A 25237-nucleotide genomic window follows, 5' to 3' on the forward strand; every position below is an offset into this window, starting at 1 on the left:
TAGTTCAAATAGAAAAAGCAAGGTAAATGCTTGATTCCTTCCCTTTAATACTGATTTTCAAAATATTGTGTCAGCTCTCTAGCAGCATCCTCCAATGATGACAAATTTATTATGAATCCCTAGATTTACACATAGTTGATGTGTTTCAATCCATCTCTGTTTTTAATTTTAGCCTTTAAATGACAGAGTATGTCTCTATCTTGGTGATTCTTGGGTAATTGTCCCAGGTATGATATGTACCTTTTCAAAGTGTAGGTGTGCATCTTTTCTATATAAAGGTATTTTTTTGAATTACATTTTAGTATTTGTTCTATTTCATTGCTTTGAGTTTCTGCATTGGCAACTCCAAGTATACTGTTTGGTTCTCCTTTGCCCTTCTGCTGTGTCACTTTGTTTTGCATCCTTCTTATGTATTTTCTTGTTGTTTTTTGATTTTCCTCTCCTCACCTTCTGTTAGGCTTAAGGCATTACCTGTGTGGCATTACCTGTGTGGCATTACCTGTGTGGCGTTACCTGTGTGGCATTACCTGTGTGGCGTTACCTGTGTGGCATTACCTGTGTGGCATTTATTCTACTCAAGTTTGTGCAACTTCTGGTTTATTCTTCATTTCTAAAGTTTTTTTTCCTTTTTTATTTCTAATTTCTTGGATCTCTGAGATGTCTTTTCAAATCTTTCTTTGGTCCAATATCCTTTTTCTCCCCTGAATTTGTCTATCTGATATGTGCTGCTATTTTCTAGCATCCACCATTTTCTTTGAAAACTTTAGCTCATTTTCAGAGTCCGTTAAAATTTCATCAGAGTCTCGTGCTGTCTTCCTGCCTCTTCTGCCTTGCGGGTGTTTACTCTGTGTTATTCTCATTGTTCTCTTGCTGACTTGGTGTGGGGTGAGATGGTACCCATCACTGTGGTTCCAGGTTCATTGGAATGGTGACAGAAAGAGGGTGATCTGGGATGACCTTGCTGGTGTCTGGGCCCTGAGGCCCCTCCTCTCTTGTTGTCATACTGTGTGAACGTGCCCTGTGTTTGGGGGTCTGTCCCATGTGCTCCCTCACTTTTCCCAGGGTCTCCTCTCCCCTTTCCTAGGTGTCTTTTCTAGTTTAGATGACGCCCATGTCAGTTTCTCTGTGTTTATCCCTGGTTTTATTCTTGTCTAACCCCCGTGGGTCACCTTGGCCCCTTCGCAGTTTGGAGCTCGGAAGCCCCCTCCAGCTTCAGTGCCCCCCCATTAGCAGCCACAGCCCAGTGGCTGCCCCTCCATCTGGGGACATCAAAGGGTCATGGGGCTCAGGGCCCTGGCACAGGCCTCTGCCACCCCTCTGCTTCCCTGGGCAGCCGCCAACGCCCTGAGTCCGTTGGTGCCATGGTCTGGCTTCGCCCGCTCACAGCGTAAGCTCTTGGGATGCCTCACCCCTTAGTCTGGGAGGACATTGTCTGCAGGCTTCTTGTTCTCTTAGTCTAACAGGTCCATCTGCTTTTGTGTGAGGACTGGGATAGATAGAAAAGCATCCCTCTGCCTTTGCTTTATTTCGCATCATGAGGTTTGTTTTGTCTTAAATCTTAGGACTAGAACATCTTAGAGTCCTGTGTCCTGTGATGGACGTGACTGGGCTCTTACGTTTCCTCCAATGTCCCCCAAAACAACACTGGAAGCAGCAAGTAGAGGCAGGAGGTCGGTTTTGGCTTATTTGTTGTTGTGATGTAAGCGATGAAGTAGCCTCTGTGAGACGCACCCCAAATCCTCAGCCTGAGGGCACCCCGGCCCATCCTCAGGGCTGAGCATGTGGTGACCTTGCAGGTGCAACTAGAAACCGGGGCAACAGGGGCAGTGGGAACCGGATGCCGGCCAGTGTGACTTGTCACCTGTTGGGGGACAGTGTTGGCACTCTGAGGCCAGCAGCGTGAGTCGCCAGATGAGGTGACCACACGGGCTCCAGTGACGTGCCTGAGGACCTCTAACTGCTGGGGAGTCCTCTCAGCTTTAGCCGACAAACTCTAAAGACAGGGCCACATAACACCTGCGAGAGCCGGGTCAAGGGCCAGTGGGGGGTCGCGGCCACCTCCGGCAGGTAGCTCGCACCTATCTCTGGAGACCCGGGGCAGGGAGGAAGGGAGTGTGGGTTTGCACAAAACCCAAGTCACTCAGTGGCCCTCCTTACCTGGGGCTGCACAGCCTCGGAGGCCACCTTGGGCCGGCCACCAGCAGGGACCCCAGACGGTGGCCATGGCACGAGCAGACACAGACTGTGCAGGAGGCAGACCAGGGCCACCCAGACCTCTTGGCGTGGTGGCCGCCCTGCCCCCACTCATCACCAGCAGGAAAGCATGGATTGGACAAAGAGGCAGGAGGCTTGCTTACCACATTTATAGGAACTGCAAAATTGGGAGACAGAGCTAATAAATTGATGGCAGAATCAAGATGTTTAAATATTTCAACAGGACTAAAGAACAGGATCACATTTGCATCACAGAACTGCAGAGCTTGGAGACGTGTAAAGATCATCCTGTCCAAACTATCTGTTTTACCAAAAAAAAAAAAAGGTCCAGAGCGCTCCCATCATTTGCCCCAGGTTTTGCAGCAAGACATCCCCACCTGGGAAGTGTCTTCAACCCCACCAGCCACACTTGGTTTTTTCTCCAGAACCAGGTGCTGCTCAGATGTCAGCATTGTCTTTACGGAAGATGGAATCACCAGGGCTGCAGTCGCCCATCTCAGCCTGAGTTGGCATTTATTTCTCTTCGCATCTCAAGTTCTGCATTCAGGCCATGGTCAAATCAAAAGCCTTCTATTTCTTCAAAGTCTCTCAAAGTATAGTGTTAGGAGGAAAGGAAGGAGGGAAGGACAGAAGGAAGAAGGAGAGAGGGAAGGAAGGAAGAAAGGGAAGAAGAGAGGGAAAGAGGGAGGGAGGGAGGAAGGGAGGGAGGGAGACACCCGCTGAGTGAGGGGTTGCCCTGAGGGAGTGACCTGGATTACTTCATTGAATTCTCACAACGACCTTACAAGATGGGCACTGTTGATGCCCCACATGAGGACGTGAAGATCTGCAGTTTGCCCCAGTTGACGTTTGGACCTGATGCATTCCGCTCTGTACTCTGAGCTCCCGCCCATCTGGGTGATGGGATAACGACACATGTGTATACAGTTGTCCCCCCTTACCTGAGAGTTTGCTTTCTGCAGTTTCAGCTAATCTGTGGTCAAACGAGGTCCAAAAATATTAAGTGGAAAATTCCTGAAATAAACAACTCATGTGTTTAATGAGTTTGATAGTGTCTGGCCTTACATTTAGGTCTTTAATCCAGTTTGAGTCTATTTTTGTGTGTGGTGTTAGGGAGTGTTCTAATTTCATTTTTTTACATGTAGCTGTCCAGTTTTCCCAGCACCACTTATTGAAGAGGTTGTCTTTTCTCCATTGTATATTCTTGCCTCCTTTATCAAAGATAAGGTGACCATATGTGCGTAGGTTTATCTCTGGGCTTTCTATCCTGTTCCATTGATCTATATTTCTGTTTTTGTGCCAGTACCATATTGTCTTGATTACTGTAACTTTGTAGTAGAGTCTGAAGTCAGGGAGCCTGATTCCTCCAGCTCCGTTTTTCTTTCTCAAGATTTCTTTGGCCATTCGGGGTCTTTTGTGTTTCCATACAAATTGTGAAATTTTTTGTTCTGGTTCTGTAAAAATGCCAGTGATAGTTTGATAGGGATTGCAATTAATCTGTAGATTGCTTTGGGTAGTATAGTCATTTTCACAATGTTGATTCTTCCAATCCAAGAACATGGTATATCTCTCCATCTATTTGTATCATCTTTAATTTCTTTCATCAGTGTCTTATAATTTTCTGCATACAGGTCTTTTGCCTCCTTAGGTAGGTTTATTCCTAGGTATTTTATTCTTTTTGTTGCAATGGTAAATGGGAGTGTTTTCTTAATTTCACTTTCAGATTTTTCATCATTAATGTATAGGAATGCAAGAGATTTCTGTGCATTAATTTTGTATCCTGCAACTTTACCAAATTCATTAATTAGCTCTAGCAGTTTTCTGGTGGTAGTTTTAGGATTCTCTATGTATAGTATCATGTCATCTGCAAACAGTGACAGCTTTACTTCTTCTTTTCCAATTTGGATTCCTTTTATTTCTTTTTCTTCTCTGATTGCTGTGGCTTAAACTTCCAAAACTATGTTGAATAATAGTGGTGAGAGTGGGCAACCTTGTCTTGTTCCTGATCTTAGTGGAAATGGTTTCAGTTTTTCACCATTGAGGACAATGTTGGCTGTGGGTTTGTCATATATGGCCTTTATTATGTTGAGGTAAGTTCCCTCTATGCCTACTTTCTGGAGGGTTTTTATCATAAATGGGCGTTCAATTTTGTCAAAAGATTTCTGTGCATCTATTGAGATGATCATATGGTTTTTCTCCTTCAATTTGTTAATATGGTGTATCACATTGATTGATATGCATATATTGAAGAATCCTTGCATTCCTGGGATAAACCCCACTTGATCATGGTGTATGATCCTTTTAATGTGCTGTTGGATTCTGTTTGCTAGTATTTTGTTAAGGATTTTTGCATCTATATTCATCAGTGATATTGGCCTGTAGTTTTCTTTCTTTGTGACATCTTTGTCTGGTTTTGGTATCAGGGTGATGGTGGCCTCGTAGAATGAGTTTGGGAGTGTTCCTCCCTCTGCTATGTTTTGGAGGAGTTTGAGAAGGATAGGTGTTAGCTCTTCTCTAAATGTTTGATAGAATTCGCCTGTGAAGCCATCTGGTCTTGGGCTTTTGTTTGTTGGAAGATTTTTAATCACAGTTTCAATTTCAGTGCTTGTGATTGGTCTGTTCATACTTTCTATTTCTTCCTGGTTCAGTCTCGGAAGGTTGTGCATTTCTAAGAATTTGTCCATTTCTTCCAGGTTGTCCATTTTATTGGCATAGAGTTACTTGTAGTAATCTCTCATGGAGAATGTTCCATGAGCACTTGAGAATAAAGTGTATTCTGTTGTTTTTGGATGGAATGTCCTCTAAATATCAGTTAAGTCCATCTTGTTTAATGCGTCATTTAAAGCTTGTGTTTCCTTATTTATTTTCATTTTGGATGATCTGTCCATTGGTGAAAGTGGGGTGTTAAAGTCCCCTACTATGATTGTGTTACTGTCGATTTCCCCTTTTATGGCTGTTAGTATTTGCCTTATGTATTGAGGTGCTCCTATGTTGGGTGCATAAATATTTACAATTGTTACATCTTCTTCTTGGATTGATCCCTTGATCATTATGTAGTGTCCTTCTTTGTCTCTTGTAATAGTCTTTGTTTTAAAGTCTATTTTGTTTGATATGAGAATTGCTACTCCAGCTTTCTTTTGATTTCCATTTGCATGGAATATCTTTTTCCATCCCCTCACTTTCAGTCTGTCTGTGTCCCTAGGTCTGAAGTGGGTCTCTTGTAGACAGCTTATATACGGGTCTTGTTTTTGTATCCATTCAGCCAGTCTATGTCTTTTGGTTGGAGCATTTAATCCATTTACATTTAATCCACTTATCGATATGTATGTTCCTATTACCATTTCCTTAATTGTTTTGGGTTTGTTATTGTAGGTCTTTTCCTTCTCTTGTGTTTCCTGCCTAGAGAAGTTCCTTTAGCATTTGTTGTAAAGCTGGTTTGGTGGTGCTGAATTCTCTTAGCTTTTGCTTGTCTGTAAAGGTTTTAATTTCTCCATCAAATCTGAATGAGATCCTTGCTGGGTAGAGTAATCTTGGTTGTAGGTTTTTCCCTTTCATCACTTTAAATATGTCCTTGCACTCCCTTCTGGCTTGCAGAGTTTCTGCTGAAAGATCAGCTGTTAACCTTATGGGGATTCCCTTGTATGTTATTTGCTGTTTTTCCCTTGCTGCTTTTAATATTTTTTCTTTGTATTTAATTTTTGATAGTTTGATTAATATGTGTCTTGGCATGTTTCTCCTTGGACTTATCCTGTATGGCACTCTCTGTGCTTCCTGGACTTGATTAACTATTTCCTTTCCCATATTAGGGAAGTTTTTAACTATAATCTCTTCAAATATTTTCTCAGTCCCTTTCTTTTTCTCTTCTTCTTCTGGGACCCCTATAATTCGAATGTTGGTGCGTTTAATGTTGTCCCAGAGGTCTCTGAGACTGTCCTCAATTCTTTTCATTTTTTTTTCTTTATTCTGCTCTGCAGTAGTTATTTCCACTATTTTATCTTCCAGGTCACTTATCCGTTCTTCTGCCTCAGTTTTTCTGCTATTGATCCCTTCTAGAGAATTTTTAATTTCATTTGTGTTGTTCATCATTGTTTGTTTGCTCTTTAGTTCTTCTATGTCCTTGTTAAACGTTTCTTGTATTTTCTCCATTCTATTTCCAAGATTTTGGATCATGTTTACTACCATTATTCTGAATTCTTTTTCAGGTAGACTGCCTATTTCCTCTTCATTTGTTAGGTCTGGTGGGTTTTTACCTTGCTCCTTCATCTGCTGTGTGTTTCTCTGTCTTCTCATTTTGCTTGACTTACTGTGTTTGGGGTCTCCTTTTTGCAGGCTGCAGGTTCGTAGTTCCCATTGTTTTTGGTGTCTGCCCCCAGTGGCTAAGGTTGGTTCCGTGGGTTGTGTAGGCTTCCTGGTGCAGGGGACTAGTGCCTGTGTTCTGGTGGATGAGGCTGGATCTTGTCTTTCTGGTGGGCAGGTCCATGTCTGGTGGTGTGTTTTGGGGTGTCTGTGACCTTATTATGATTTTAGTCAGCCTCTCTGCTAATGGGTGGGGTTGTGTTCCTGTCTTGCTTGTTGTTTGGCATAGGGTGTCCAGCACTGTAGCTTGCTGGTCGTTGAGTGGAGCTGGGTCTCGGCGTTGAGATGGAGATCTCTGGGAGATTTTTGCCGTTCAATATTACGTGGAGCTGGGAAGTCTCTTATGGACCAGTGTCCTGAACTTGGCTCTCCCACCTCAGAGGCACAGCCCTGACGCCTGGCTGGAGCACCAAGAGCCTGTCATCCACATGGCTCAGAATAAAAGGGAGAAAAAAAGAAAGAAAGAAAGAAGAAGATAAAATAAAATAAAGTAAAATAAAATAAAATAAAATGAAATAAAGTTTGTAAAATAAAAAATAATTATTAAAAGAAAATTAAAAAGTAATAAAAAAAAAAAGAAAGAAAGAAAGAAGAGAGCAACTATACCAAAAAAGAAATCCACCAATGATAACAAGCACTAAAAACTATACTAAAAAAAAAGAAAAGAAAAATGGACAGACAGAACCCTAGGACAAATGGTAAAAGCAAAGCTATACAGACAAAATCACACACAGAAGCATACACATACACACTCACAAAAAGAGAAAAGGGGGAAAATATATATATATCGTTGCTCCCAAAGTCCACCTCCTCAATTTGGGATGATTCGTTGTCTATTCAGGTATTCCACAGATGCAGGTACATCAAGTTGTTTGTGGAGCTTTAATCCGCTGCTTCTGAGGCTGCTGGGAGAGATTTCCCTTTCTCTTCTCTGTTCGCACAGCTCCCGGGGTTCAGCTTTGGATTTGGACCCGCCTCTGCATGTAGGTCCCCTGAGGGCGTCTGTTCCCCGCCCAGACAGAACGGGGTTAAAGGAGCAGCTGATTCGGGGGCTCCGGCTCAGTCAGGCCGGGGGGAGGGAGCGGTACGGAGGAGGCGGGGCGAGCCTGCGGCGGCAGAAGCCGGCGTGACGTTGCAGCAGCCCGAGGCGCGCCGTGCGCTCTCCCGGGGAAGTTGTCCCCGGATCACGGGAGCCTGGCCGTGGCGGGCTGCACCGGCTCCCGGGAGGGGCGGTGTGGAGAGTGACCTGTGCTCGCCCACAGGCTTCTTGGTGGCGGCAGCAGCAGCCTTAGCGTCTCATGCCCGTCTCTGGGGTCCGCGCTGATGGCCGCGGCTCGCGCCCGTCTCTGGAGCTCGTTTAGGCGGCGCTCTGAATCCCCTCTCCTTGCACGCCGCGAAACAAAGAGGCAAGAAAAGGTCTCTTGCCTCTTTAGCAGCTGCAGACCTTTTCCCGGACTCCCTCCCACTAGCTGTGGCGCACTAGCCCCCTTCAGGCTGTGTTCACGCCGCCAACCCGTCCTCTCCCTGCGATCCGACCGAAGCCCGAGCCTCAGCTCCCAGCCCCCGCCCGCCCCGGCGGCTGAGCAGACAAGCCTCTCGGGCTGGTGAGTGCTGCTCGGCGCCGCTCCCCTGTGCGGGAGTCTCTCCGCTTTGCCCTCCGCACCCCTGTGGCTGCGCTCTCCTCCGTGGCTCCCAAGCTTCCCCCCTCCGCCACCCGCAGTCTCCGCCCGCGAAGGGGCTCCTAGTGTGTGGACACCTTTCCTCCTTCACGGCTCCCTCCCACTGGTGCAGGTCCCGTCCCTATTCTTTTGTCTCTGTTATTTCTGTTTTCTTTTGCCCTACCCAGGTACGTGGAGAGTTCCTTGCCTTTTGGGAGGTCTGAGGTCTTCTGCCAGCGTTCAGTAGGTTTTTCTGTAGGAGTTGTTCCACATGTAGATGTATTTCTGATGTATTTGTGGGGAGGAAGGTGATCTCCACGTCTTACTCTTCCGCCATCTTGAAGCTCCCCCCAGAATTTACTTTTTGTACCAAAATTTTTCAGCCATAAGAATATTGAAAATATATTTAACAAGTTTTCATTTACTTTTGACTAGTTCTAATTGAACCGATAGCTTTGCAGTCTGGAAGGTGCCCAGTGGTTCTGAACACAATATTTTGTGGAATAAGCTGTAATCCGTGATCATTGCCACTCTCACAACGTTCCTATTAATCTTATTTCAAGTTACAACAATGCGAGGCTTGTTTCCACACTTCTATTTTTAACTAATGAAAATTTATTACAAAGAAATCCTAATTATACCCTTCGGAGTGTGATTCAATGGCAAATCCACTGGTAATTTTCTTTTTTCAAAATTCCGCATAATTGCACAAGAAGCGAAGAATGTAAGTTCTCCTGCAATAGTTGGTCTATAAATAAGATTCCCTAATGGGCTGAGCGAGCAGGTTTTTTTCTTTGCACACTTTGTATGAGGTTTGATTAATCCGCGTTATAACCCTGATGCGTGAAAACCCTTGTTAGACGTAGCACATGGTATACCACGTTCTCATCATGTCCCCAAATTGGTAGCCTGCATATTTTCACAGCACCCTGGACAGAGGTGGAAAAGCTGCAGATTTGGTGGGCGTCAGGAGGTGGGGCTGCCCTGGTTGAGCCGTTAAGTGACTGTATGACCTGAACGGTCCGTCTCCTTCTCCCGAAACGCGGGAGTGCAGATGTGCCCAGATCTTCCTGTGCATCACTGGCCTCTGTTCCTATGTGCCGGAGCACCTTCCCAGTGGTGACAACCACAGATGTCTCCAGACACTGCCAAAGTCCCCCAGGAACAAACCACCCGGGCCAGAGCCCTGATCTTGACCTACATCAGAAAACCCGGATGTGCGTGGCGTGAGCGCCTTCAACCCTGCAATTCCCCGGTTGAGGTTGGTTTTGCAAAGAGGGAGGGAAGTGCCAGGCTTTTGAAGTGTGTGTGCCCTGCTGTTCTGGACCTCCAAGCACTTAGGACGCTGTCCCGGATGCAAGAGACACTAAGTCCCAGTGCTTCCCAGCGGGCTGCTCTTTAGGTTTGACATCCTCACTTGACCTGAGCGCATATCAGAAAGGTGGCCTCAGGATCAGGTTTGCACCAGCCTGTTGAAGTCACTGCCCGAGGGCCCTGGTCCTGGGGGAGCAGGGCTAGGCCGAGAGGAGGCCCCGCAGAGGGGTCTGGGTGTCTAAGCAAGGCTGCTCTCTAGGCGGTGGAGGTCCGGTCTGTGCATCATGGCTGAGAACAGGCTGCCTGGGAGGAGACCGGGGGTGGGGCTGGGCAGACCCCACTCCCAGGCTGGGGAGCAGGAGGGACAGGAGTGGGGGTAACCGCGTCTGCATTTGGCCAGATGATTTCTTCCAGCAGCAAATGTCAAGGTGCTTTAGAAGGAGGTTTCCAGATGCTTTCAGAAGAAGGTGCAGAACCATAAAGAGATCTATCAAATGGCCAGTTAAATAAAATGATGCAAGTTGCCGAGCTGGTACTTCGTAAAAGCAGGCTCTCTCCTTCCTCCCAGCCGCCCTGCCTGGCCCCTGCCCTGGGCCCACGCTGGGCCCTCCTCCTCCCTGCCCCTTGTGTCCGGGCCGTGGCTGCGGCCACCCCTGTGGAGGGGGACGGACCGTCTCTGGGCTCACGTTGCCCAGCTGTCCCCGTCCCTGTGCAGATCGCCCAGGTGGCATCCCGTCTCCCCGCTGTCACTGAAATCTCCCTTGCAGGTTAGACGTCGGGACAATGTTTTCTGTCCCCTGAGTGTTGATAGAATAGTCTCCCCATAAATGTCTTCCATGCATTTATCCGAAATGAAGCAGTATCTAAAAACAAAAGCGGAACCAGGTTGAAGCTCCACCGCCTGGTTCAAGTGACAGGCTCGCTCCGTTCCCTCGGGTGACGACCAGTCTCTGGTGGTGAAACGGTGAGGGACTCACAGCTTCCTTTCTGGTGGCCCAGCGGGGTGCCCTCGGCCCTCAGGCTCCCACCGCTGCCTTCCCTCCCAAGAGTGTCCATCCTGTTAGGGCTTCAGTCTCAACTTTCCGCCCCAAAGGCAGCAAAGCTGTTTGCATCCCGAGAGCAAAATCTCTGCTTTGCTGGGCTGACTGTTCCAGGCTTTGCAATGTGTCCAAAGAATCTTTGCCCCTTACAGGGTTACCCAGAGGCCTTTGAAAGCTTGCAGTGAGAAGCAGTTGGGTCTCCAAGATCACGTTTGACTCTCTGTGTCTTGTGCCCTGAAGGACGGAAGGCCATGTGAGTCCCAGGCCCGAGGAGGCAGAGAGAAAAGACACGGATGCCAAGACGCCGCCGCCCCAGATCCTTCTCCCCCTGGAGGAGCGGGTGACCCACTTCCGAGACATGCTCCTGGAGAGAGGGGTAAGGATGCCACATGATAGCGCTCCTCAGTGGGAGTGGCTGAGCTACTGTCCCCCAGCCCAAGACCCCTCCCCTTCCTCACCGAGCCCGCAGTCACGCTGCCTGACATTCAGGGGCCACGTGATGTGAGGCCAAAGCAAAGGGAAATGGATCCTGCTTCTTGTCCTAAAAGGGAAAGGAGGCTTGGAAGGGTGTGATGCATCGTGGGGTAGCTGTCGCCACCTGTCCAAGGAAGCGGCTGAGAGGTGAACAGGTGTGGGTCACCTGGAAGGGACGGTCCCCGGGGCCATGTGGAAAAATGACTGGTCTGTGTTGATGGCCTTCCTGCTGGAGCCCAGCTGGCTTCCGGGATGCACACCCCCAGAGGTACGAGCCCTCCTCTTCACTTGGGGAGGGACTCGTACACCTCTGGATCAACCCAACGGTTTTCGTACACCTGGGATGTCTTAATTGTAGTTGACTTCTGAATCTCATTTTGAATTGAGGAGGAAAAAACAGTTTATAATTGAATCTCCTTCCAATGACTTTTATTTCCTGTTTTGGCTTTTGGGTATAAAATGAGCCCGATACAATAGTTTAGCCCAGTTGGATTTCTTCATAAAATGAGACCGAACGCAGAAGGCAGTAATAGGAACCGGTGTGTAATGATAATTATAATGAACACTGTAAATGGCCTTGGGAATTCAAAAGCAAATTCCCTCTGCAGTCAGCACCCACCCAAGGCTGCTTCCTGCGCGGCCTCTCCCAGAGCAGGTGCAGCTGGGAACTGAGGTGGGGGGCAGCCTGGGGAGACCTCCTCTCCCCCAGAGCAGGGGGTCTGAGCAGTGCTGGCACCTGGGCAGGGTGAGGCCCTGGGGCTACAGGGAAACTTAAACGGTGCCAGCGCTTAAGAATTAGGAGTAAGAAAGAGATTATCTCAGGCACCTTCCATGGGAGACCTCTTTTCCTCTGCACCATGAATTTTAATGCATGCATTGCTCTATCTATCTAGAGACTCACACAAAAATAAAATACAGCCCTTGGCGCAAGGACCTGGAAGGAAAAGTAGGCTTGTGAGCTTAAAACTGCGATGCAATGGATTAAGCCTATATTCACATATATGCCGAGTAACCCAGAAGTGCAAAATGGGAAGGCCGTGAACTCACACGCACACTGGAGTGGTCCCTGGTGTAGAGGGAGGACGTGTTTTTGTAAAAAGACATAATTTTAAAAACTATATTTACTAGGCTAAAATTTTATTTTTTAAGAAAGACTCCCTCCCCATGCAACTTTCCTTTTTTTTTTTACCAAGACATAGAGATGATTTGATTAAACAAATCCTGCAGGATGAAATAGCCTTGAAACAACTGACTCTCTTGTGAGAGGTGTGTCTGTGTGTGTGTGCGCCTGTGAGTGTACATGCTTGTGTGTGTGTGTTTGTGTGTGTGGTGTGGGCTCCCTGCCCGACCCACCGAAGACTCCACGTGGCAGTTGGGAAAGGGCTCCGGCCGACCTCTCCCTTCGCCCATTGCTCAACCCTCACCCCATTCTCAGCCTTCCCACTTCAACAGCAAAGACGTGCAGACAAAGCCAGTGTCACTACCTGGCTAAGGAGAGGAGGCCAGGAACACAGGCCTGAGCGCTGAGCTCTGGCCGTCCAGCCCCTCTGTTCCTACAGCAGAGAAATGGGTCCAGTGCCCGCGTTCCCTTCTCCAGCCACCCCGGGAGGATTCTGCCAACAGGGCTTTGACTCCATTTAGATGTCGTCACTGCCACTCGACGGGGTTGCTTATTCCGTGGCTGTCAGTGTCCTCCTCGTCCTGGAGGCTTGTACCCAGTGTCACCACCGGTCACCATCCCTGGTGGCTGCCCTCAGCTGTCTCACAGCCCCCTCACCCACCTTCCACTCTTGGCACGGGGTCCCTTCCCTGGGAGGCCCTCCCTCCCTCGCCTCCCTGTCTCCCCAGCTGACACATGATGCCACACGGCTGCTCTGTGTCCCTTCCACATCACCAAGTCACCGGGCTGGCTCGCAGCTCCTGGAGACGCGGGACTCTCCAACGCGCCGTTGAGTTCCCAGGGCCTGGCTCCCAGGAGGCACTCGATGATTTCCCAGGACTCCCTTCGTGTCCGAGCTCTGGTCTTGCTGCACGTGCCCCGGGCCGGCCCAGCACTGATCCCAGAGTGGGCCCATGAGCCTGGATAAGGGGGTTTATCTCCTGGAGCAGCTGCTGTTTCTGTTTCCTTCTCCGCCACTCGTGGCCCCAAGGCATCTGCACGACAGGGCTTATGGCATCGCTCACGTGAATGTGATAAAGCAGCTCCTCTCCCCTCGGAGCCACTGAGAATAAGATTCTCTTCTGCAAACCCACTGGGAGGGATACTCCTGAGTTGTGCTGCCACACCTCTTCTGATTGCAAGGACAGTGCAGAAATAGTCATAATTCCGAGTATCTGAATGGACCCAGCCAGTCTGTCCCAGTGGAGTTAACTGGGAGACATGGCCCGTCCTCCGTGAGACGTGATGGCATTGTGAGCATTTGAGAAATAGATGCAGCGTTCATCTCATCAGTGTCCAAGTTTTCCACCTCTTTGTTTTGGAAACCAACCAGGCGCATCTTACCAGCACAACATCAGACTAACCCACGTGCGAGATCAGGGCTGCCGGAGACTCCGCCCTCTCCTTCCCAAGGATGTGAGTCTCTGAATGTATCCCAGTGGCCTGAGCTGAGCAGTTTTACTCAGGAGGTTTTCAGTGTGTTCTTGTCTCGTTGAGGTGGGTGATTCCATTCAGCCTTTGATTCTTAGGTACTCATGCATGAGCCTCAGCAAAAACACCCTGGGAATGGGAGGCACCAACTCCAGTGCTCTGGGTTTTCTCTGGAGAGAGACTGGGGTGAAGCCTAGACCCCTATCTTACAAGGGTTTCAGAAGAAGCCCGTATGCTGCTCATGAAGAGAAAAGGCCAACCTGAATGCACTGCTGATGTCGTAAAGCAAAGCCAGCATTTATGACTTCTGGACTTTATAAAGTGTGCCAGCAGATTTTATGAGTTACTCATGCTCAAGAGGAGTTGATAGCTAAGCCCAGCAGATTTCCAGTTGCTTAAAAATGCGGCCGAGAAAGGTCACGTTTTTCATAGGTTGGGTGATTAATAAGTTTTTTTATTGCATTCGTTCAGTGCTTCAGCTCAGAAACTCGTGTGCTTATAGAATGATGGCACTAGGTGTGTGGATTTCTAGTAGTTTAAAAAGGGCATATGGTTTGGGGCATTCCATGGGGATTATGGCTTGGGGAAGGGGCCTTCGGTTTTGTGGTTTTGAAATATGTAAGTGGAAGTTTTTGTTTTTATATTGTTTCACTAGTATAAACCACAGTAGGGCTTTTTTTAAACTTTGGTCTATAAAGGGGCAGGATTCATTGAGTAGCAGAGGATTAATTTAACCCTGTCTATTTAGATAAATGCATTAGAGACATTTTATCGAAGGTGTCTTCCTTCTGCAAAGTATCCCTTGGAAGTGGCTTTCCCAGGCGCCGAGAAAGAAGGACTCTTCCATCACCCTGGACCTTGATTCAGGCACTCCAGGATCCCTCTGTGGGTGACCCCCAGCCAGCTTCCCAGCAGCGGGCAGCCTTGGGGAGACTGACTGGCACAGTGGCCAGCTCTGCAGCTGAGATCCCTGGACTTGGGTCCGAGTCTCTGTTGAAATACGGAACTCACAGGCCGCAGGCCCTCGCCAGCCCAGCCACAGTGGTCTCTCTCTGCACTAAGACAGGCGTCCACCATGAGGTTTTTGGTGCAAAGTTGGTCCAAATGAAGGAGAGGCTCTTTACAGGTGTCCTCCCACCATCAGGGAAGCTGCATCTTCTCCCATGTGGCAGGAAGACCCCCTCCCTCGTGGGGGATGGCCGGTGCTCCTTCACTCAGATGCGTAAGTGGTGTTGCCCGGGGCTGTAGCGGCACTTGGGCCAAGACATGTGGGGAAGGGTTTCAGTCGCCCTCAGGTGCAGGTACACATCACAGGTGAGATGGCTCTGGTGGTGAGGTGCCTGAGCTGTAGCTCGTGAGTTGTGGACACCTGCAGGGTCTCTTCCATGAGGTGAATCTTTGCTCCTTGGGAAGCTTATCCGCTTCGTGTTCCGATGGCAGCTCTTCAAAGTCTCACCAGGCACATACAACTAATAAAATAAAATCGTGTTCTCAAAAGAACACATGCTCATTATAGGAAAATTGCAAAATACAAAGAATAGAAATAAGAAAAAAATCACCTGAAGCCCTACACCAATTATTATCATCAGTGGGTACATTTCCTTCCAGTCTTTCTTTCTAGAAACAGATTTTAAAGAAATAGCAAAAATAAACATTTGTATTATATAGTATAACCAAGATTGAACTGTAGTTGAACATGGTTGAACCAAAGTTTTTTAATATAGTCAATTTCATAAGGTTCAACCTAACTTATACATTTGTATACTGTTTTCTCCTTTTACCCATTTTTAAAATATTACTATAAACCTTTGGGAACATTTTTGATGAGGGTATGGTAGTCAATTCATTGTCAGTTCAAAAATCCCTTTTTTCATTTATTTAGTTTATTGCCCAGTTTTGCTAGTTTAAATAATACTCTGATGACCATATCGATGCATTAATGTTGGTTTTTTTGTGTGTAGGATTGTTTCCTACACGCTGTCAGCATTTGACCTGTATTACCAAATTGTTTTGGAAAAAGTCGTTTTCTTACAATGTATTCTCCCAGCGGTGTTTGACCAGCGTGCTCCACCAGCACTGAATAGTAAGAAGTATAAATATTTACTATTTATTATTTTTTGAATCTCATTCTTCTTTTCCTTTGATTTGGGTTTTCTCTTGGTTTTTATGCTGTGGTTTTTCTTTCCTGAGTTAACTGCCATGGCCTTTGGCGATTCAGCTCTGCAGATATTACTGTGGTCACCTCTCTGTTAGTGAGTAGATCACTGTCTAATCATGAAGATGACCTTGGGGGAGTTGTGGACCACCCACTCTAATGCCTAGAAAGGGGTTATAACTATCCCTAATGTGAAAGAAAAGTAAGTAAAATTAGCTGAGATACGGTGGAATAACAGCGCAAAATTTTATTTATCAATCAAAATACCAAAAAAAGAGCCAAAATTGGCAAAATACCATGAGCACTAGGAGTTGAGGGTAGGCATCGACATGTCCCAGAGTTTGGGGGAAGCACGCAGCCCCTTTCTCACTTCTGGATCACCTGTGGGTCACCTGGCTCACCTGGGCTCAGGGGAACCTTCCACATGCCGACCACTCCCCCCTCTAAATTTAGGGATTGAGCATCTCCAGTGGCAGCGCTCCACCAGGGAGGGTGGGAGCAGGAGGTAAACCTCCGCTTCCCCGCCTTCGGTGGGACAAATTGCAGGCAGATTCCAGCGTGTTCTACATGAGTCTCCACGGTTCCCAGGGGCCACCTGCCCATTTATGCACCATCCTTGGTTCTTCTCCCTCCACGTGTCAGTGTCCTGCATGCCTGGCATCACCTCCCAAATGTGCCGCCGTCACCCAAGCTCCCTTCGCGCGGCTGCTTCTAGATGGTCCCGGAGATGACACCGCCTCCCGTCCAGGGTGAGCCAGGAGCACAGCCTGCTCACTTCATCCTGTGCTGTGTCCACCTCAAGCCTCCTTTAATTGTCAGGAGCTCCAGAGCCAGAAATAGAAGACACAGCTGTGCGTTCCAGGAAATTGGATAAAGAGGGTAATGGCGTGAGTGCTAATTACAAGCAACACGCCATCTGTCATCAGCGGAGCCTGCAGGCGGCGTGGAGGACAGAACAGAGGACCAGAGGATGCTGGGCACATCCTCACACGTGACCCGCGGTGTCAGGGCGGCGGGGTCTGGGCGCTCAGGAAGGGTGGCCCCGGAGGGAGAGGTAGTGGGCAGGGAGTAGGTCTGGGCTTGGGAGGGGTGGGGTGAGCGCCGACGGAGGGAGGTGGTGTTGGGGTGAGGGTGGGGGCTGGAGGTAGAGAAGCCAGGAGGGCAAACTTGGGCAAATGCACAGAGGGGCCATGGCCACGATCTCCGGCCCCTGGAAGCAGAGGGCAGTGGGCTCAGGCTGGAGGGAGATTCAGGGACCGTCTTCAGGGGCCACTGGGCCTCCTGCATGGCTCAGCATGTCAGGTCCCCCCCCAACCCCGCAGTGGCCTCGTGCCCCCTCAGAGCTCCCACACCTGCTTCTCCCCTTCCCAGGTGAGAGAGGCCTTCGCACCTCCCAGCTGAGGCCTTGGTCCATTTCCCTGAGACCAGGAGAGACCAGAGGTGATAGCAAGGGGAGAGAGGATGCCAGCCGAGGGTCCGACCAGCACGTGCAGGCAGACAGACAGGCAGACGGGTGCCTTCCTCTCGTCCTTCGGCTCCTGGCCTTTTCTGTGACCCAAGGCTTGACAAGCACTCAAAACAGCCTTTGATTTCGGAGACGAAGCATGCCTGCCTCCTTTGGGTGCCCAGCCTGGGGGCAGGACCCCGAGGGGACAGCCGTGGCCCCGTGGCACCCACGGGACTTGTGTTATTATCTTGCTTTTTAGCCTTAACCCAACGCTCTCTGAGTACGTTACTTAACGGGGTCCCTTTCCCCAGGAGCAACGCAGGGCCCACTCCTTGGCCTTCGGAGAGGTTTCCGTGAAGGTGGGGCTGAGGTTGGAGCCGGTGTTATCCGGGGAAGGGTCACCTCGTGGTGGCTTCCGAGAGGGCGTCACCCTGCCGTGCCCCGCGGGTGGAGGGGGTGGAGGGGTCAGCCGCCCGGCGTGGGCACCGTCGGGGACCCTCGCTGGTGGGGGACGCTCAGGGCCGCTCAGCTGGACAGGACGCTGGGTGGACAGCTGAGACCAGACCTGAGAGCCCTGGGTGCTGGCCGAGTGGCCGACCCGTTGGTCTGAGGGCTCTTGGAAAGATGGGGGCTGCGGGTCAAGGGAAAATGACACTGGGGGATGGGGAGCCATCAGGAGGCCACTGTGGTCGTCCAGGCACGAGATGACCACCCCCAAAGGCGACAAGGATGAGGTCGTCATTTTGCTACTTGTGCTGGCACGATTCTTTGGGGTTTTAAAACAAGGTTATTTTTCTGGGGGAACCTTGAGAACAACTATGACAGGAAGGGCCTGGTTTATGTGGCCACAGAGAGGGTACCAGTGTCTCCCCTTTGATCTGCAGCCTCGCTGGAACTGTCATCCCTCCAGCAGTGACACCTGTAGGTGCAAACAGTGCCACGTGGGATGCCCACATGTCAGCCAGCCAGGCGGCAGCCTCAGACCACTGCCGGGGGTGGACGCCTGCTGACAGTTTCCACTTTATGGCGGCATCTGTCCAGGTTTGGGAACTGCGCCCTGGCCGGTCCACGCTGCCGCTGCTTCTCTGTGCCTGTGTTTCGAACCACCAGCTCTGGTGTCTTCTGTTGTAGAAATGGCAGGGAACACAATTCAGACACTGAAGATGAATCAGAGGGGAGTCTGCCAGCAGGAGAAGCACAAGACTGCAGGAGGCTGGCCTCCAGCACAGCTCAAGGGACCCGCTGCCCACGTCTCCCGATTCCCAGCCCATAGAGGGTGATGTTCCAGTGGGGGCTTAAATAAAGATGTGCATGAGTGCTAACCAGAGGCCAGCGGCATGGGCCAGGACAGTGTCCAAACACACTCTCAGCAAGACAAGTAGTGCTGACCTTCACCCACGGCACGGAGTTACCTGGTGTCAGCACCCTGAGAAGGAATACGTTGCCAACTGTCAGGAGATGATGTATACATCACAGAACATGGCCCAGGAAGGGAGCCGGAATCACTACACAACATGGTCAGGCTGCAGGGAAGGACGGGACTTCTGCAGGAAAGGGTCTAAAATTGGCTGAAGAATTCCACTATCCTGGACCAAATCACATGTAAAATGTCAAAGATTCCAAGGACTGTTAGGCAGACGCGGGATGGAGATCACTGCTGAGAAACGAAGGCCAAGTTAGAGGCAAGAACGTGCATTTGTCTTGGGGACCTGCTGTGTGGGCAGAGTTCTAGGGTGGCCCCAAGACTTCCACCCCGGGGCACACATCTTGAATAACCCCCTCTCTTGAGAGTGGGCAGGACTCCATATAGGATGGGGGGTCGCCCCCATGTCGGTGTGACACCATGTTATGTAAGATTGGGTCTCATATATAGAGATTCTCCCACCAGCTTTAAGGAAGCCAACCTATTGTGGAGGGCCCACCGTGGAGAACTTGGGGACCCCTGGGAGTGGAGAATGGCTCCCTGCAGGCCTCCAGCAAGAAAAGGGAGGCCTCAGCCCCTGCCCCATGGAATGAACCTACCAGACAACGTGACCGTGGGGACACAGGTCCAGGGAGACTGGGCTTCCATCAAGAATGAGTCTCAGTCGAGGGAACGACAGTCATCAGGGTCCTTCTTTGGCAAGAGTCTGTCTCACAGACAAGGTTGTGCCTGCCCGCAGGCAGTGACGGGCCCCGTTTCACACTCGACTGTCCAGACTTCCCTTCTGCTCCAGCCTCTGTCACAGGTCCCACGCCCGGGCTGCCCCTCTGTCCAGAACTGCCACCCTCCTCTGAACTTCAAAAGCATCTGTTAGTGTGGCTGTCAGGTTATGTGACGATGTCTGTTTTATCACAAATTACAGTCATTGGGGAGATGGCTCATCTTGCCTTGTATACAGATTGTAAATTCCTCTGGAGGCAAGGACAATATATTAATTTTTTAAAATGTAGTTTATTATACATCTAGAACTCCAAAACTTCTCAACAAACTGGTGGAGTCAGTTATGTGACACCAATTCCTAATAATCGTTGGCCTTCCTTATAAAACTAGGACCTTGGAGGGCTTTACAGGTCCCTACATGGTGGATGGACGTCCATCTGATTGGGCTGTATTGAAGTTGGCCTTTCCTTCTCTCCATATCCACCCTAATGCTCACGTGGTCAAGTGTCAGCTCTCAAAAAATAGAGAAATCACTCTTCCCTGATGCTTTTCCAGATACCCTACCCCCAATCCCTGTAATGTGTCAAAATTTCACCATGTTTTTAGTCAACTGAAAAAAATCCCTGGGTGGAGTTTGGGTCACCCTGCCTGATAAAAGAGCTCATGAGTATTAAAAAGGGCTTTAATTTTTATGATTGAAGATAGGAATTGTCAATTTTGAAAAATCATTATGTTATGGTGCACCAAGCAAAGCACAATTCCTATTGAAATAATATCTCTACCAGAAATGTTTTAACCTGCTCAAAAGTCAGAATGTGAAGGGATCTTGTTTTTGTAAACTGCCCATTGGCTTCACCTCCCCACGTCCCGGGAGTCCCTCCCCTGCCCAGGCTCCTAGATACACATCACGTCTGGCTCTTCTTCTCCCGTTGCTCTCCAGACAAGGCCCTGGTTCCTAAGTGGGTCTGGGAGTGTCCCGCGCATCTGCTCTGCCCGTCTCTCCTGCCTCTTCCCAGCCCCGCATGGCCTCCTTCATCCCAGCCATGTTCCGCCCTTGTCATCTCCACATTCCCCACAGTTCCTGGAGCCTGGCCTTCGCTCCACAGACAGCTCCTCGTGAGCACCTCCCAGGCCCTTCATGGGCCCGGTTCCAGCACAGCCAGTGTTCGAGACAACTTCTCCCCAGGCCCTTCTCTGTGTCCCCTTGGCTCCTGGGCATGTCTCCGGAAGGACACTAATGCCCCCCAGGAGATCCTGAGTTAGCTTTCTGCCTCACCCTGGACCGTGGGCCTCCTGATGTCAGTGGCCTTGACTTATTTTCTCTGAACCCTCAGCACCCAGCATGGGGCCTAAGGCACAGTCAATATTTGGTCAATGCTTTTAAATGAATACATTATTTTTGGATGACTTAAATGTTTCACTGCTCCATCAGCTGAGAGAGTCTGGATCAACAACATCCCAGCAGCAATGAGCTCACCTGGCACCTGGATCTCCAATAAGAGGGACCAGGGCTTCTTGGAGAATGCTGATTCTAGGGCCAAGGTAGGAGCGATATGAGATGACCCTGGAGCATCTTGAAGGGCCCAGAAAACAAAATGATGGGGTACGTCCCAGGGACACAGGAGCCAACCATGACAGCCAAACCAGGAGCAAATCAATAATCATGTTAGATTATAACCCAAAGTATGAAATAAATATCCATGAGTCTATATTGATATAAACAAATGATTGAACAAATAAGTAAATGTGAGAGAATGGACAAATATCCCATCCAGAAGAATGCCAAGGAATTTATACAGATACTCCCATCTCAGGAGGTGGAGCCGGACCCCTTAAGTGTGGGCTATACATTGTGACTTCCCTCCAAAGAGGACAGCATGGGATAGGGGAAAAAGAATAAATTCATAGAAGAAAGACCTCAGCTGGTCAATCAAGGTCAACATCAGCTCTGATAAGTTACGTTGACAGTATGGACCTTGATAGGCTGGGACAAGAAGGGCACATTTTCTGGGGTCTTCCTCCCCAAACCCACAGCCCTGGTCGAACCAAGAGAAAAACTGAGACAAATCCCAGCAGAGGTACATCTCACAAAATACCTGACCAGTACTCCTCAGAACTATCAAGGTCATGGAAACCAAGGAGAGTGAGAAACTGTACAGCCCAGAGGAGCCCGAGGAGACATGAGACTACATGTGATGTGGTGTCCTGCGTGGAATCCTGGGACAGAAAAAAAAATTAGGCAAAAACTAAAGAAACCTGAGTAAGGTGTGGACTCCTGTTAATAATAGTGTAGACACATCTAGCATACTAACATTAAGATGTCAGCAATATAGGAAACTGGGTATGGGGTAGACGTTAGCTTCATAATATTTTTGCAAGTTTTCTGTAAATCTAAAACTATTAGACAGTAGGGTAGTTTGTTTAAAAAGGTTACCTATCTAAAAAAGGTTTAAATGTTGATTAAAAATCAATTAAAATTGTGCCAAACTCTGATTATTTCTAAAACACTCTCCTCTGTTACGACCTGCGGTGTCCTGAAAATTTTTACAAATATCTCCTTTCACAATGTGACATTTCAGAATGTCCCAGCTTCACAGGCATAATTGGGGTTTTAGATCAGGATGCATGGCTCTGGAAGATATCCAGGGAGGAAATAGTGTCGTGAGTCTAGAAATTAGATTTTCAAATGCTCTAAATATTGATTTTCTTAAAAGTTTGACAAGTTGAACACTTTTAAACGATGCTACATCCCTGAACCCCTGGTTCCTTAGTGCTGTTTCTCACCATTGATCATTTCAGCGTGTCTCCAGGCTCAGCATGAGATGCTAAAAGCAACTCTATTGACTATCTTTCTTCAGGTGTCAGCGTTTTCTACCTGGGAGAAAGAATTACATAAAATCGTGTTTGATCCGCGCTATCTCCTGCTGAACTCCGAGGAGCGGAAACAGGTAAGGTGGTAGGAGGTGTGGTGATGGACTCGAGGACACGGAGTTAAAGCGGTGCTCCACCCGAGATCTCTGCGGACGAGCAGGTGCCTGTCATCTTTGCTGTGTCAGTGGGGGAGCCATGAGAATTGAGTGCTGGCCTGTGAGCTCGTGAATGGGAAGAGCTACGGGCGCAGAGGGAGGCCACCCTGGTACCTGCTGTTAGCGAACCGCCTGGTCATGACCCCGTGAGACAGATACAGAGGTGAAAACTCAGCTCTGGGGAACATTAACCACATCCTGGATGGCTGTATTAAAAAGACTTAAGATCTGAGATAATTAAAGTGAAATAGGAGACGGTCCAGGGAACAATAGTAGCAAAAGTAAAGGATGGACTTTTCTAGAAAGTGGGTCCCCAGAAAAGCAAGAATGGATTAGAGATAGCTGGCCTGGAGGTCATTTTAAATGGACACTTGACAGGGGTCCGCCCTGGCTTGTTGACAAGTCAAGTCACGGAGCCAGAACTGTCTCCCAGATTAAGCAGACAGACAGAGGGACGGGCTGTGCTGACCGGTGGGGACGCTTGAGCTTTCACAGCCCTGCCAGGATCTGGTGGCTCCTGGAGCACATCCAAGAAGGGCCCCGAGATAAATTCCAGAAGGACTCAGATTCTGCGTCTGCATCTCTGGTTCCCGCCCCAATCGTGCGTCTCCCTCCCTCTGCCCTCTGAGTGCACAGCAGATGCATGTGGAAAGTGGGTGACCAGGCGCCATCACTGGAGACACAAGCCCTCGAGGGTCATCTCACCTCCGATGTCACGGCCCTGGCGGCATCCATCTGATTTCAGACAGTAGGGTCTGGGAAAGCCCGGCCCAAGAGGATGGAAAGTGCAATTTTATTTTCAATTCTGTCATCAACTCGTGAAGTTCCCTTAGGTGTAGACCAAGGGGCTCAATGCAGGCCAAGCGGGCAGGGCCTCGCTTTGTGTTTGGGTGTTTTATATCTATTTTCCCCACAGCCAAGGAAACTCGGTGATTTTAATCATTGGTAATATCTCACCCGTTTGTTGCCCTATTACAAATCACAAAGTTCAGCTCTCCAGCTGTGACCAGAGAGAAGCCCGTTTATTTTGGCGACAAGATCACTTTAAACCGTAACAGGTAACGATCAGCACAGCTGTAGACTCTGCCTCACTGACTGTCGTGATCAGTGCTATCCCATCTCTAGTCCATGGGTGGTTTTAGAGGCCATCAGGCCCTTTAAAGGAAGTTGAAGAAGTGAAGAAGTAAGACCCTTCCCACCACACCCCCAAGAAAAGCCGAGCTGATGATTCAATGCTTAAGCCCCGTCTCTCAGACATCAGGGAGCTCAGGGCGCTGTTTGCCCGGAATGGACCAGGCTCTTGGGCAGGGCAGGGTCTCCTGCCCTCCGGGTGTCTGGGGGGTGGTCATGGCACAGGACTCACCCACGGGAGCAGGAGGGCTGGACGCCCACAACCCCGGTGAGAGAGACAGGCGCTGACAGGGAGGGGCCGTGACTGCCAGGGTGCTCTCGGGGCAGACAGATCAGACTAGAAGGTCAGCTCACAGCCAGACTCCGCCGTTTGGTTGGGGGCCCTCAGACGCCCCTGTGAAATCACGCAGAGGAAACATCAGGCCTGTGTTCATACCACAGCGTGGTCCCAGAGCCCCACGAGGAGGAGGAGGAAGCAGGTTCCCCGTAGCTGATGCACTTCAGCACCAGAGAGGCCTCAGATTAAATGCCTGCATCGTAAGAGAAACCCCACCCCAGCAAATCGACAGTGTTGCAGTTTCTAAGAAGCACGGGGCGGAAGCTGAACTGATGAAGGAAACAATATTTGGGCCCCATTCAGAAAACACAGTCCTATTTATGAATGAATTGGGCTGGCAAGCACCAAACATGGACTCTGTGTGGGACCTGCTGTCACAGCATTCGTGGGAAAAGCCGAGGCTCATGGTGTATGCATTGCATCCATCCTTCCACGGGGTCTGCAGAGGAGATGTGAATGAGCCGAAACAGAGAGTAGGGGTCCTGGGAGCGCTCTTCAGACCTGTTTCTATGGTAACACAGAGTGTTCCATCTTATTTCACTAGAACACGCCATGACAAGATAATGGCCAATGGTCTCTCTTTTAAAAAGTCATGCCCCATTTTGAATAAAACTGGTGTAATTTGTTAAAGAGGAGGGGAAAAAAACCCTGTTACTTTAAATTATAGCAGCATAAATAAAGCAGCAGAGCAAAGGCAGAGGAGAGAGCAAAATCTGATTAGAGGGATAAATGGTTCCAGGCAGAGAGAGAAGGAGGTCTTTCTCACCAGCTCTGACCCCACCACCAGCCAGGGTTTCTATCCAGATTTAAAATTAATAGAGCAAAACTCCGACTAATGATGGACCCACACGCTTTTATTTGGATAATAACCCTACATTTACCTTTTTTATTAGCTTAAATTATAAAAGAACTGGAGAGTTTACATTACCACTTGCCTTGAAGGTGAAATAAGCCAATCATATTCTCACTTAAATATATATGCACGCTCTCCGTCTAACCTGCTCTTGAATATTTCATTTTGCTGATGATTCTTCAGGAGGCGGGTAGCGTTTTGTATTTATACTCCTGTAAAGGCTGGCCGTGACTGAAACGGAATCTGAAACCATCAGGCAGAGCCGGGAGACCCATTCTGCAGGGGAGTGATGGGGTTTCGGCCAAGTCGCCGCTTCCTGGTTCCATGTCCTTGGCAGGAGGGCGGGAGATTCCCTGAGCTCTTGGCTCAGATTCCAGTATCTGCAGTGGCCACTGATTGGGTTGGTGCAGAACTGCTATTTATTGGCCTAATAGGACCAGATGTGGGCTTTTTGTTGATCTTTTTATCTACGTTCGTACACATGTCTAAATTTTCTCCA

General features: G+C 49.0%; 1 protein-coding gene across 1 annotated transcript in view; it reads left to right on the forward strand.

Moving 5' to 3' along the window:
* Positions 1 to 25237, forward strand: part of TCERG1L (transcription elongation regulator 1 like) — a 190794-nt gene that overhangs the window by 160418 nt on the left and 5139 nt on the right. The window contains exons 9-10 of the mRNA XM_061191852.1: positions 10823 to 10958; positions 22250 to 22339. Coding sequence (XP_061047835.1) covers positions 10823 to 10958; positions 22250 to 22339 — 226 coding nt within the window. The remainder of the gene's footprint in view (positions 1 to 10822; positions 10959 to 22249; positions 22340 to 25237) is intronic.

This window comes from Eubalaena glacialis, chromosome 1, assembly GCF_028564815.1.
Source record: "Eubalaena glacialis isolate mEubGla1 chromosome 1, mEubGla1.1.hap2.+ XY, whole genome shotgun sequence".
NCBI classification, from domain to species: domain Eukaryota; kingdom Metazoa; phylum Chordata; class Mammalia; order Artiodactyla; family Balaenidae; genus Eubalaena; species Eubalaena glacialis.